Here is a 12883-nt window from a genome sequence, read left to right on the forward strand (position 1 = left end):
AAAGTCAAAGCATTTTTCCTTACCCTCTCATTCAGGATAAATTACTCATGAGTAGAGTTTTTAACACTATTGATAATCACTTTTGTTTTCCCGGAAAGTTATCATTTATGTTTTTAAATTTCCATCAACAGTGTATGCACGTGTCTATCTTGATATACACTGAACAGCGTTAAGTATTTCAGTAAAGGCAAATGAATGATGAATTGAATAACATACTTCATAGATGAAGAATAATTTAATGTCTAGTTACTAGTGATGTTGAACTTCTTTCATTCTTTATTAGATATTTGTATTTTATACAATCAGTTTAATCATTTATTTTCCCCCATCCATTGTTCAGACTCTTAATTTTTTCTGTAGTAATGTATCTGAGCTCTTTCTGCATAGGGATATTAATTTTTCTTCCTTTTTTTTTTTTTTGACAGACATCTTTTGCTCCAATTTCTTCTTGTCCTTTCATTTTGTTTGAAGTTTTTTGAAATACAGAAGTTACATAGTTGTTGTTCTTACAGTACAGGTTTTTCTTTGTGCATTTGTCCATAGATCAACAGATATTTAACAATTACATTTAAAGGAACAAATAGGTATTATATTCATATACTAAAATTTGGAAGCAACACCAATATCTTACAATAGAGTAATGGTTAAATAAATTATAAACCATCTGTAAAATGGAATTACAAAACTATTATAAATGGTATTTATGAAGTTTTTTTTTATTGAGGTTTAGCTGATGTACAATATTATGTAAGTTTCAGGTATACAGTATAGTGAGTCACAATTTTTAAAGGTTGTACTCTGTTTATGCCTGTGTGCTTGCTAAGTCACTTCAGTCGTGTCTGACTCTTTTTCACCCTGTGGACTGTAGCCCACCAGTCTCCTCTGTCCATGGGGTTCTCCAGGCAAGAATACTGGAGTGGGTTGCCGTGCCCTCCTCCAGGGGATCTTCCCGACCTAAGGATCAAACCTACCCACCTGTCTTATGTCTTCTGCATTAGCAAGCAGGGCCTTTACCACTAGTGCCATCTGGGAAACACTTGCTCTGTTAATGTATTATGAATGTTGGTTATAGTCCCTGTGCTGCGTAATTATGTCCTTATGGCTTATTTATTTGGCACATAACAGTTTGAACCTCTTCATCCCCTACCTCTGCCTCTCCTCTCTCCTTTGCCTTTCCTAGCTGGTAACCACTAGTTTGTTTTCTTTATCTGTGAGTCTGTTTCATTTTTTTGTTATATTTACTATTTTGTTGTGTTTTTTAGATTCCACGTGTAAATGATAACATACAGGCATGTACCTTTCTCTATCTGACATTGCATTTAATATAATCTCTTCCAAGTCCATGTTGTTGCAGGTGGCAAATTTTCATTCTCTTTTATGGCTTAGTAGTATCCCATTGTTTGTGGAGATACACACACACACCCCCCACATCTTTTTTATCCATTCATCTGTTGATGGACAGTTGGGTTGTCTCCGTATCTTGGCCGTTGTATATAATGCTCCTGTGAACATTGAAGTGCATGGATGTTTTTGAATTAGTGTTTTTGGTTTTTTTTCAGTTATATGCCCAGGAGCAGGAGTGGAATTGCTAGGTAATTGGGTAGTTCTGTTTTTATTTTTTTGAAAAACCTCCATACTGTTTTCCACACTGACTGTACCAACTTACATTTCCACCAGCAGTGTATGGGGGCTCCCTTTTCTCCAGTTCTTCATCAACATTTGTTATTGGTGCTCTTTTTGATTGATAACCATTCTGACAGGTGTGAGGTAATAACTCATTGTGGTTTTAATTTGCATTTTTCTGATGACTGGCAGTGTTGAGCCTCTTTTCATGTGCCTGTTGGCCATCGGTATGTCTTCACTGAAAAAGTGTTTATTCAGATCTTCTGGCATTTTTTAATCCAGTTATTTGTTTTTTTTGATCTTAAGTTTTATGAGCAGTTTATGTATTTTGGATATTAACCCCTTATCAGTTTTCTCTCATTTGGTAGGTGGTGTTTTCATTTTGTTGACAGTTTTCTTTGCTCTGCAAAAGCTTTTAAATTTAATTAGTTCTTGTTTATTGGAGAAGGAAATGGCAGTCCACTCCGGTGTTCTTGCCGGGAGAATCCCAGGGACAGGGGAGCCTGGTGGGCTGCCGTCTGTGGGGTCTCACAGAGTCGGACACGACTGAAGCTACTTAGCAGCAGCAGGTCCTGTTTATGAAGATTTTTTTTTTATGATGAGGAAATTATATTAAATGAAAAATCACGATATAAAATTATGTATACAGTTGGACTCTAAACTTTAGTTGAATAGTCTAAGCTCAATGGGGGTATTAACAAAAATGGTATGTCTCCCTATTCCTAGCCCACACCCCCCCAGTTACTACTTTGAACTATACTTCTTTGAATTCCAGATTCCCATCATAACCTTTCGGATAGATTTTGTACCATTCTCATTGCTCTTAGGTTTTTATAATAAACAGTCTAGTTTTAAAACTCCAGTCTCATCTCCACCCTAAATCTCCTCCTTCCTCCATGTAGTGGAAATCTAAACTGTGAACACACCTGAAGTCGGGAGGAGCAGTAGAGACTTGGGGCAGGTATTGGATTGGCCAAAAGATCTTATGGAAAGACCAGAATGAACCTTTTGGCCAACCCAATAGAGTATCCACCTTCTGCAGTACATTTTTATATTAGCCATTACACAGAATATCTTGAAAAATGATTCTTAACCTTTTTTTTATGATGTGACACACCTGTAGCCCATTTCTAAGGGTTTGATTACTGCTACTGCTAAGTCACTTCAGTCGTGTCTGACTCTGTGCGACCCCATAGACGGCAGCCCATCAGGCTTCCCCATCCCTGGGATTCTCATTTGATTGGACACTGATAAATCCAAACAAATCTGCAAGGAAGTATAGCAGGAATCATTTTTGTTGAGGTAGCAGGTTATTTGCAAAAACATTTTATGAGCAAGTCAATAATAAAACCACTAAATGTCTCAAAATATTGTTTTATAAAGGAAAATATATAAATAATCTAATTTTGAAATTTGTTTTGTGAAATTTTTGTAGTAAGTATTGATCTTTCCCCCACTGCATTCCACAGCCCCTGGTTGAGTCATAGAATGAGCAGCCGTAAACTTTTTTCAGGTCTCAACATTAATAGAACTTGTTAGTAACATTTTTTTGGTTATCTTGACTTGGTAATTGAAACAGTTAAATGATGTTGTAAACAATAATGTTCTGTACATCTTTTTTGATGACATGTGGTGCAGATTAAGCTACCAGACTAGGGAAGTACACCAGGTCCAAATCATTGTACAGCTTTATAGACTAAGATGAGTTTTGAATTTTAATCTGAAGTATAGTTGCAAGTCATTGGGAAGTAGACGGGAATAGCATGATAAAATTTGTATTTTTAAAAGATTACTTTGGATGTTACTTGGAGATTGATTTATCAGGGGTCAAGAATGGAAGGTAGATACTGTGCTGCTGTGGTAATGGAAAGATATTGATGGATTTTTAAAGTATGGCCAGGCCTTCCTAATAAATTGGATCAGATGTATGGAATCAGGATAGGTGAAGAGTCAGAGATAACTTAAGTTATCATATTGAGCAGCTAGTTGACTGGTTGTACCATTTACTGAGATAGGGAACACTGAGGAAAAGACAACTCTATTCATGCTACGCTAGGGAGATAGATGCCTGTTTGACATATAAGTGGAGAGGTCAAATAGGTAATTCGATAAGCTAAGCTAGGAGCTCAGTGAAAAGGTCAGAGCCAGAGTAAAATTTACGATTACAATAAAGTACCCTGACTTAGACATTAGGGTTTTGCATTTAAAACCATAAAACTAGGTGGGAACAGGTTTGGCACAGGAGGAGCCACATCTCAGTAGGAGTAAATCAGAGTGGTATCTTAGAAGACAAGAGAAAAGCACTTCACTATGAGGAGGAGGAACCAACTCAGTTGAGTGCTACAAAGAAATCAGGTAAGGTGATTCAAAAGGACCAGTTGGATTTGACACACAGAAGTCATTAGTGAAATTGATGGATACGTATTTCCTCATTTCTAAACCATTTTTCATATTTTAACACCTCTGAGATAGGGATACATTTACAAAAGATGGTCAGTTCACCATTTAATTGGCAGTTTTTTATTCTGTTACATAAATAATAGTTCATCTTACAATTTATGGTATCTTGGATTTGATGAAATGTGACTTAAGTTGAGTGGTCCAGATAGAAATCTGATTAGAATGGATTGAAAAGAGACTGATACATGATTATCCTCATTTCTGTTTTCTGTGAAGATGATTTTGACTTAGATCGTTTTGTTAACTATTGGTATTTAAAGCATGGTGCTTCAAACCAGAACCAAATTGCCAAATGAAGTAAAGATGTAACATTATGCTGTATGGGTTTTTTTAAAACATAAAAATACAGAACAGTAGAGTAGTCCTTACTCTTAAGAAATGGGAGCCAAAAAGAAAGCGTTAAGTATCTGTAGTAATTAAAAGATATTCTGTGTATTCATAGTGAAAGTGAAAAGTGAAAGTCACTCAGTTGAGTCCAACTCTTTGTGACCCCGTGGACTATACCGTCCATGGAATTCTCCAGGCCAGAATACTGGAGTGTGGTAGCCTTTCCCTTCTCCAGGGGATTTCTCCAGGGGATCTTCCCAACCCAGGGATCAAACCCAGGTATCCCTCATTGCAGGCGGATTCTTTACCAGCTGAGCCACAAGGGAAGCCTGAGAATACTGGAGTGGGTAGCCTATCCCTTCTCCAGGGTATCTTCCCGAGCCAAGAATCGAACTGGGGTCTCCTGCATTGCAGGCAGATTCTTTACCAACTGAGCTATGAGGGAATCCCTGTGTATTCATATTTAGTTCTAAATTCTTAGGGTAGATTGAAGAGCTAAGTAGCAGTGGAATAGTATAATAGAGTTTTCACAGAATAATTGCCAAATACAGTTTTGTTCAGCTTATTAAACATCTGTTTCTCTTTAGTCCCACCTTGTTTCTGCCTCAACTCGTGCTTTCTCACCTGGAATCCTTTGAACCAGCAGGAATTTTTCCAGTATCTCTACCTACAACTCCTGGGTTCAGGCAAAAATTTTATTATAAGACAGCCACATGAAGTTTCAACCGTATTTGATTTACTTTTCTTAAATATCTTTTTTTTCTTCTTGATAGATAATCAGCTGTGCCTAATTCTCCAGTCTGTTCTTTCAGTACCTGTAGAACTCAATTGTTTGTTTATCCTCTGTCATGTTTGTTCTTGCTATCTTCCACAGAATCTGTTTTAGGGTTTTTCCCTTTTTTTGTTCCTTTTTTTCTGTTTTCAGACTTTCTTGGCACTAGTTTTGTTTGCTCAGTTTTATGTCAGTAAATTTCTTGCACATTGCAAGTGTACAGGTATAAGTACAGTTGTAGGTAACCCCTGTGTTTCGTGAGAAGGGAATATAGGATTTTATATTTGGCTGTAGAGGTGCTTTTTATCTTAGGAAAAGGGTGAGATATTATATATCATTCTGAGTTGGGTCCCCCAAGGTATCTTGTTTTGTGAAATCTGTACTTATTAGAGAGAGTGGTGTTTGAATCAAGGTATTTCTAATTCTGTAATATTTGTCAAACAACTCAGTATTTTTGTTGCTTTCATACCCTCATCTGAAAAAAATGGAGCTTCATACCTGTGTTGAAGCAACATATTGCATTGCTACTAGTTTATCACAAGGATTAAGTGAGACAAACACATAGCCCAGGGAGTGAAACTTATTACAGGCATAGAATATTCCATTGGTTTATGCTATCGTGTATGTTATTTTTCTCTCTCTTCCTCGTCTCTCCTACTCTCCCTTCCCTAATTTATGTACCTGTCTCGCTCATTTAGCTGTGAGCTCCTTAAGCACACAGATTTTTTTATTTATCTCTGTGTCCCTATTGTTTTCCATGGATGTGTGATACAATAACCAAGTATTTGAATGATAATCAGTTCAGTTCAGTTCAGTCACTCAGTCATGTCCGACTCTCTGCGACTCCATGAACCACAGCATGCCAGGCCTCCCTGTCCATCACCAACTGCCGGAGTTTACCCAAACCGATGTCCATCGAGTCGGTGATGCCACGCAGCCATCTCATCCTCTGTCGTCCCCTTCTCCTCCTGCCCTCAATCTTTCCCAGAATCAGGGTCTTTTCAGATGAGTCAGCTCTTCTCATCAGGTGGCCAAAGTATTGGAGTTTCAGCTTTACCATCAGTCCCTCCAATGAATACCCAGGACTGATCTCCTTTAGGATGGACTGCTTGGGTCTCCTTGCAGTCCAAGGGACTCTCAAGAGTCTTCTCCAACACCACAGTTCAAAAGCATCAGTTCTTCAGCGATCGGCTTTCTTTATAGTCCAACTCTCACATCCATACATGACCACTGGAAAAACCATAGCCTTGACTAGACGGACCTTTGTTGGCAAATTAATGTCTCTGCTTTTTAATATGCTGTCTAGGTTGGTCCACTCCAGTGTTCTTGCCTGGAGAATCCCAGGGACGGCGGAGCCTGGTGGGCTGCCGTCTATGGGGTCGCACAGAGTCGGACACGACTGAAGCGACTTAGCAGCAGCAGCAGGTTGGTCCTAACTTTCCTTCCCAGGAGTAAGCATCTTAATTTCATGGCTGCAGTCACCATCCACAGTGATTTTGGAGCCCAGAAAAATAAAGTCAGCCACTGTTTCCACTGTTTCCCCATCTGTTTGCCATGAAGTGATGGGACCGGATGCTGTGATCTTAATTTTCTGAATGTTGAGCTTTAAGCCAACTTTTTCTCTCTCCTCTTTCACTTTCATCAAGAGGCTCTTTAGTTCTTCTTCACTTTCTGCCATAAGGGTGGTGTCATCTGCTTGTAAGTAAATATTTGAATGAATGAGAGTAGAATGTGAAGAGCTGTGTGGAGGGCCAAGAATTAAGTGCTTGAGGCTATAAATGTGGGGGAAGAAAAGTCTTTGAATGAAGGACACTGAAAAGAAATGATTGGCAAGAAAAAAAGAACTGGCAAGCTTAGTGATCAGTCATAAAATCAGCTGTTTTCAATGTGACAGAGAGATCCAATAGGAGGATGACTAGGAAACATCCATTGTATGTGCTTATTTTTAACAAGAAGTCTTTGACAGCAGTTTCAGTAGAGTGGTTGTAGATGGTGGGATGGGGAGTGGAGAGGCTGTGTGAAAGTCAGATCATAATGGACTAAGGAGGGACTAGGAATTGAGAAAGCAGATATGATACTTGTGGACTCCTTTGAAGGAATTCTGTTGAGAAGAAGAGACATTAGAAGCTTGCTAAAGGAGAAATCTAGAGTCAAGGGAAAATGCTTTGGTTCTGTGTGTTTTGTCTTACAATAATAATTACTGTTTTTTTTTGTGGGCACCATTTCATAGGCCATAGCAAAGAAGCTTGATAAGTTGAAAGTAGATTTTTAAAATGAGGGGATGACAGGCAGGAGGCAGAAAAGAATGAAACAACATGCTCAGACAGAGAAGTTATTTCTCAGTGAGAGAAGGAACCCTCTCATACCATAAAACTAGAGAAGAAAGGAAGAAAGAAGTGGATGTCTACATAATGTCAAAAGTTCCTTCCAGATCTCTACAGATGTATAGATCTGTGTATGCAGAGACCCAAGTTTGACCTCGGGCTTAAGAAAATAAATCTCAAGAAACTCCTGAAGTCTGCCAAATATGTTGGTTTGTATTTAAGTCAAATTTGTAACCTGCTGCTGCTAAGTCGCTTCAGTCATGTCCAACTCTGTGTGACCCCATAGACGGTAGCCCACCAGGCTCCCCCATCCCTGGGATTCTCCAGGCAAGAACACTGGAGTGGGTTGCCATTTCCTTCTCCAGTGCAGGAAAGTGAAAAGTGAAAGGTGAAGTTGCTCAGTCGTGTCCGACTCTTCGCTATCCCATGGATTACAGCCTACCAGGCTCCTCTATCCATGGGATTTTCCAGGCAAGAGTACTGGAGTGGGGTGCCATTGCCTTCTCCAAATTTGTAATCAATTAGTCTTTAATGAGTTTTGTGTGTTTCTAAGAGGAAAACAAAATAGAGAGAGGTAATTTCATGGAGTTGCTTGCTGAATGAATCTGAATAGCCTACTCAGGTAAAATCATTTTTTTCCTAAATTGCTGCTGTTCCTTTTAGATGTACATCTTGGATTGCTCTAATACTTGGCAAGTCAAATGATATGATTTGTAATGAATGTTACTAGTTATCCTATGAAAGGTTGTCCTATCTTAGGTCTTAGCAGTATGTAATATTAGTTACACATGTTAAAGTATACCAACATTACTGTTAGAGCACTTCTGACTTAATACTAATCCTTGCTCATGTTTTCCTTTCAGTTATTACAAGAACTGTGTACAGTGTTTAATGTAGATTTACCATGCCGTGTGAAGTCTTCCCAGTTGGGAATTATCAGCAATAAACAGACGCATACCAGCGCCATAGTGAAGCCACAGTCTAGCTCCTGTTCCTATATCTGCCAGCACTGCCTCGTTCACCTTGGAGACATTGGTGAGCCCTTGGTGTGAAGGAATTGATAATACATTCATGCTTTTCTTTGGAGTAGTCATAGAAAGATTATTTTCTTTTAAACAAGCATACACGTACAACTTAGATTGTCATAAGAGAAAACTATAAAATGAATTTTAAGAAACTTTGATTTTCTGAATGCTTTGGGATTGGCAAAGGATTTTGAAGGAAGTAACTTTCATATTCAGATTTTATGCAGATGTAGGCAAATAATAAACCAGCAAAAATGTAATCAAAGCTTAATTTTTCAAAGTGATGCCATAATATTTTCTGAAAGACTGTATTCCTTTGGAATTGTGGAGTTTATACAAATTACTCCTTCTGAAGCTGGGTTGCCTTCTTTTCTTCCTACCAGTGCATTAAAAGTTCATTTTTAATTGTTTGCTTTTTACAGTTTGATTTGTATTTCCATTTTATATATTTTATCTGGGAATGTTATGTAATATATATATTCTTGTTCATTCTTTTAAGGTGACCTAAAAAGGGTTGTGAAACAAATTAACTATAGGATTATGTTTTGACTGTCCTCAAATAACAAGGAGTGGATTTACATTCAGAGATTTTTAGATTTCTTGATGTCATAAATCATTCACTCCAGGAGAGGTCACATCAAAGCAAGCACCAATTTCTACAGGGAGATTCATCGAGTAGTAGTATATCTAGATTGCTTTTGCTTTCAGTGTGTTCTTTGCACACACATGAATAATATTTCAATAGGTATGAGGCATTTTTCAAAATCACTTTATAAAGATATTAAAGAAATACATAAATTTCAGATCATATTGTATAGTGTTTTTTGTTTTGTTTTGTTTTTAAGTGCCATATAACTCACCCCTTCTGTGGGCCGGCCCCAGGTCACCAGCATAGTCCATAGTGAGAGCTGGTGATGGCATGACACTGGAGGACCTGAAAATGGGGCCTAGGTAAGCTTTGAAGTGGGTTCCATGCTGAGTGTCCCAGATAGGAAGGCCGGATGGACACTTCACACGTAATCCTGTAGTTAATTTGTTTTAAAATGCTTTGTCTTTAATCATCTTAACTTAATTTTAATGTATTTATTAACTTTAAATCTTTAAACTATAGCTGTTTTGGAATTACCCTAATGGTTGTTTTTATCTGTGTGTTTGTTTTTAAACTGAGCTTTTTTTTTCCTTCCTCTTAGCTCGATACAGAAACCAGACCAGCCAGGCAGAGTCCTACTATAGGCATGCGGCTCAGCTTGTCCCCTCTAATGGTGAGTTGGTTATGACACTTTACTCTCAGTAGAAAAATAGAAAATAGGTAGTTCAGGGCTCCTCTTTTAAGTGTAAGAAGCCAAAAGATATTTTCAGTTTTGGTATTGATTATTGTATTTTTCCTTTTAACTGTATATTCTGTGCAATTGGAAATAAAAATATTATTACTGTTGTCAGTAAAGCACTATGAATAGAATATCCTCTAATGGGATCTAAAATTGCTTCAACAACTGGCTTCCCCAAGAATAATAATAATAATTTTCTTTTTAATACCATAATTTCCCTCCTAGAAAAATTCTCTCTTATTACAAAAAGATAATGCTTTTGTCTTTTGATGGCTCTCTAAATGGGCGTTAGGAGTGATTCTTGAATTAAATTACTGTAGGTGTTTGGTGATATGCATTCTTGTTAAGCCTCATTGAAAGTCCGTTAGATTCTAAAGGAGTCCCTTGCAAGCAGGGATGGCATTGGGACACACTGTTTCATGCTGTCTGTGGCTACTTTCCCACTGCAGTGGCAGAGTTGAGTAGGTGTGGTAGAGACTGACCCACAAAGCAAAAAATACTTCCTGTCTAGCCCTTTCCAAAGTCTTATTTGAACTTAGAGTGCCCTCCACCCTAATCATATGACTTTTTAACCTATGTGCCATCACTAAAGTGTGCTACTAGGCCATTTTTAACGAGCTAGTCATGGGATTTACTTTATAAAATGCTCCCCATTGTTAATACAGAGATTTAAAAACTGACCTTCTGCATTCTGTGATAGCAAGACTTCATTGCATCTTGGATTACTTTAGAATCTTACCTTTCTCCTCTAGGTCAGCCTTACAATCAGTTGGCTATCTTAGCTTCTTCCAAAGGAGACCATCTGACTACAATTTTCTACTACTGCAGAAGCATTGCTGTGAAATTCCCTTTCCCAGCTGCCTCTACTAATCTACAAAAAGCACTTTCTAAAGCACTGGAAAGGTAAGGTTGACTTTTCCAAATGGACTCAAATTTGGGCATACAAGAAATAATAGCCAGTTGCTCATGCTTCCTGTCTCTCATATTTGCCTAAAATCTAAACATATGTATTACAACAGTTTTGCATGTAGTCGCCACTGAATTTCAACCAGTCTCTGAGTTGTTCCCAGTGGAGTAGTACAGGCTGCTGAGTACTAATTCATCTGAGCGTGTTACAGTTGAAAAGTCATTGAGAACACAATTCACTCCCTGACACACAGGTGCTCAAATAATGTGTTTTTGAAAATCAAATTCTCCTGCAAGACGTTTGAGCCATTTTGCTGTTTAAGATTCATGAAAGTTTTTCTTTCATTTCAGCCGGGATGAGGTGAAAACCAAATGGGGTGTTTCTGACTTCATCAAGGCCTTTATTAAATTCCACGGTCATGTGTACCTGAGTAAGAGCTTGGAAAAGTTGAGCCCTCTTCGAGAGAAGTTGGAAGAACAGTTTAAGGTTAGATTTTTTTAAACAGAATTTTTTCTTGTCTAAATGAGGAAGCATATGATTTGGAGGAGACTCACTCCCAGTTTTATGTCATTACTTAATTATGAAATGCTGATAAAACCAAAATTTAAAGCATGTGAAATTCTGGCAAACCGCATTCCTTCAGTTTAAACTGAGGTGCTATCTATATAAAGAAATATAGCAGACATGTTTTCACTAAGTAGCTGCCATTTGGCAGAAAATATCATAGTGGGAAAAGACAAATTTTCCTCCTTCCCTGTCAGATCGAGCACCTTTCTTTTCTCAGTTTTGGAAGTCCTGCATTTGATGTTTTCTGTATTTAGATGTGATCTGGTTGCCTACTTTATTGGTAGTAATTCCATTCTGTGAACTGAGCTCATTGTTCTTACTGTGCTTTGATCCCTCAGGATTTGTGATTGACTGAAGGAAAGTAATGAGAATTTCATTCAGCAGGCATATATTTCACTAATTTGTACAAGGAGATAAAATTAAGGAACCTTTTTTCTAGTTATATGTATGAAAGTAATTTTTATTAGTATATTAACTTAGTTTAAATGATGTAGTAAAATATATATAATATTGGAGGAGTTAAAATTAACTGTTTTATTTTTAGTTCATTTATTCAACAAATATTTGACTAGTATTTATCAGTCACTGTTTTAGTCACTGAAATCAACAGTGAACAAGACAGTCTCAAAGAACATATTCCTAGGTTACTTTTGAGTGTCTATACACTTGGGGAATTGTCTGTAACTATGGTTTTTCCTGTGGTCATGTATGGATGTGAGAGTTGGACTGTGAAGAAGGCTGAGCGCCGAAGAATTGATGCTTTTGAACTGTGGTGTTGGAGAAGACTCTTGAGAGTCCCTTGGACTGCAAGGAGATCCAACCAGTCCATTCTGAAGGAGATCAGCCCTGGGATTTCTTTGGAAGGAATGATGCTAAAGCTGAAACTCCAGTACTTTGGCCACCTCATGCGAAGAGTAGACTCATTGGAAAAGACTATGATGCTGGGAGGGATTGGGGTCAGGAGGAGAAGGGGACGACAGAGGATGAGATGGCTGGATGGCATCACTGACTCGATGGACGTGAGTCTGAGTGAACTCCGGGAGTTGGTGATGGAAAGAGAGGCCTGGCGTGCTGCGATTCATGGGGTTGCAAAGAGTCGGACACGACTGAGCGACTGAACTGAACTGAACTGAACTGAGGAATTGTCTGTAACCGGGAAATTGTCTATGAAGTATTATAGAGGTTTCACATTCCAGAGATTGTAGAACTTAGTTAAAAGACAGTAAATTAGCCAGATAAAATCAGTGTGAAATAGTTTTTATAGACAATCATTTTTTAGTTGATACTTTTTATGTGTAAGAGATTATACCAAGTAACTATAATAGACATAGTTTGTTTTTGAAATAAGCTTTTAGAGTCCCCTGCTGTTCTCTGCTTCTGTTAGTGACCTATTTAAACTTAGCCCATGATTTATGGGGTTGGGTACATGAAAGAAACAACCAACTTTTTAAAGCCTTAGGCTGTTCAGCCTAGAAAAACAAGTCTAAATATTATTCATTGTAAGTTTTCAGATATATGAAGGATTATTTTAAAAGAACACATCTTTGTCT

General features: G+C 37.9%; 1 protein-coding gene across 12 annotated transcripts in view; it reads left to right on the forward strand.

The window, feature by feature from the left end:
• Positions 1–12883, forward strand: part of SMG7 (SMG7 nonsense mediated mRNA decay factor) — an 85995-nt gene that overhangs the window by 50867 nt on the left and 22245 nt on the right. For all 12 annotated transcript variants that reach the window (XM_061383422.1, XM_061383425.1, XM_061383424.1 and 9 more), the window contains 4 exons: positions 8370–8541; positions 9722–9793; positions 10612–10762; positions 11117–11252. In XM_061383422.1, the coding sequence (XP_061239406.1) occupies positions 8370–8541; positions 9722–9793; positions 10612–10762; positions 11117–11252 (531 nt within the window). The remainder of the gene's footprint in view (positions 1–8369; positions 8542–9721; positions 9794–10611; positions 10763–11116; positions 11253–12883) is intronic.

This window comes from Bos javanicus, chromosome 16, assembly GCF_032452875.1.
Source record: "Bos javanicus breed banteng chromosome 16, ARS-OSU_banteng_1.0, whole genome shotgun sequence".
Lineage (NCBI taxonomy): Eukaryota > Metazoa > Chordata > Mammalia > Artiodactyla > Bovidae > Bos > Bos javanicus.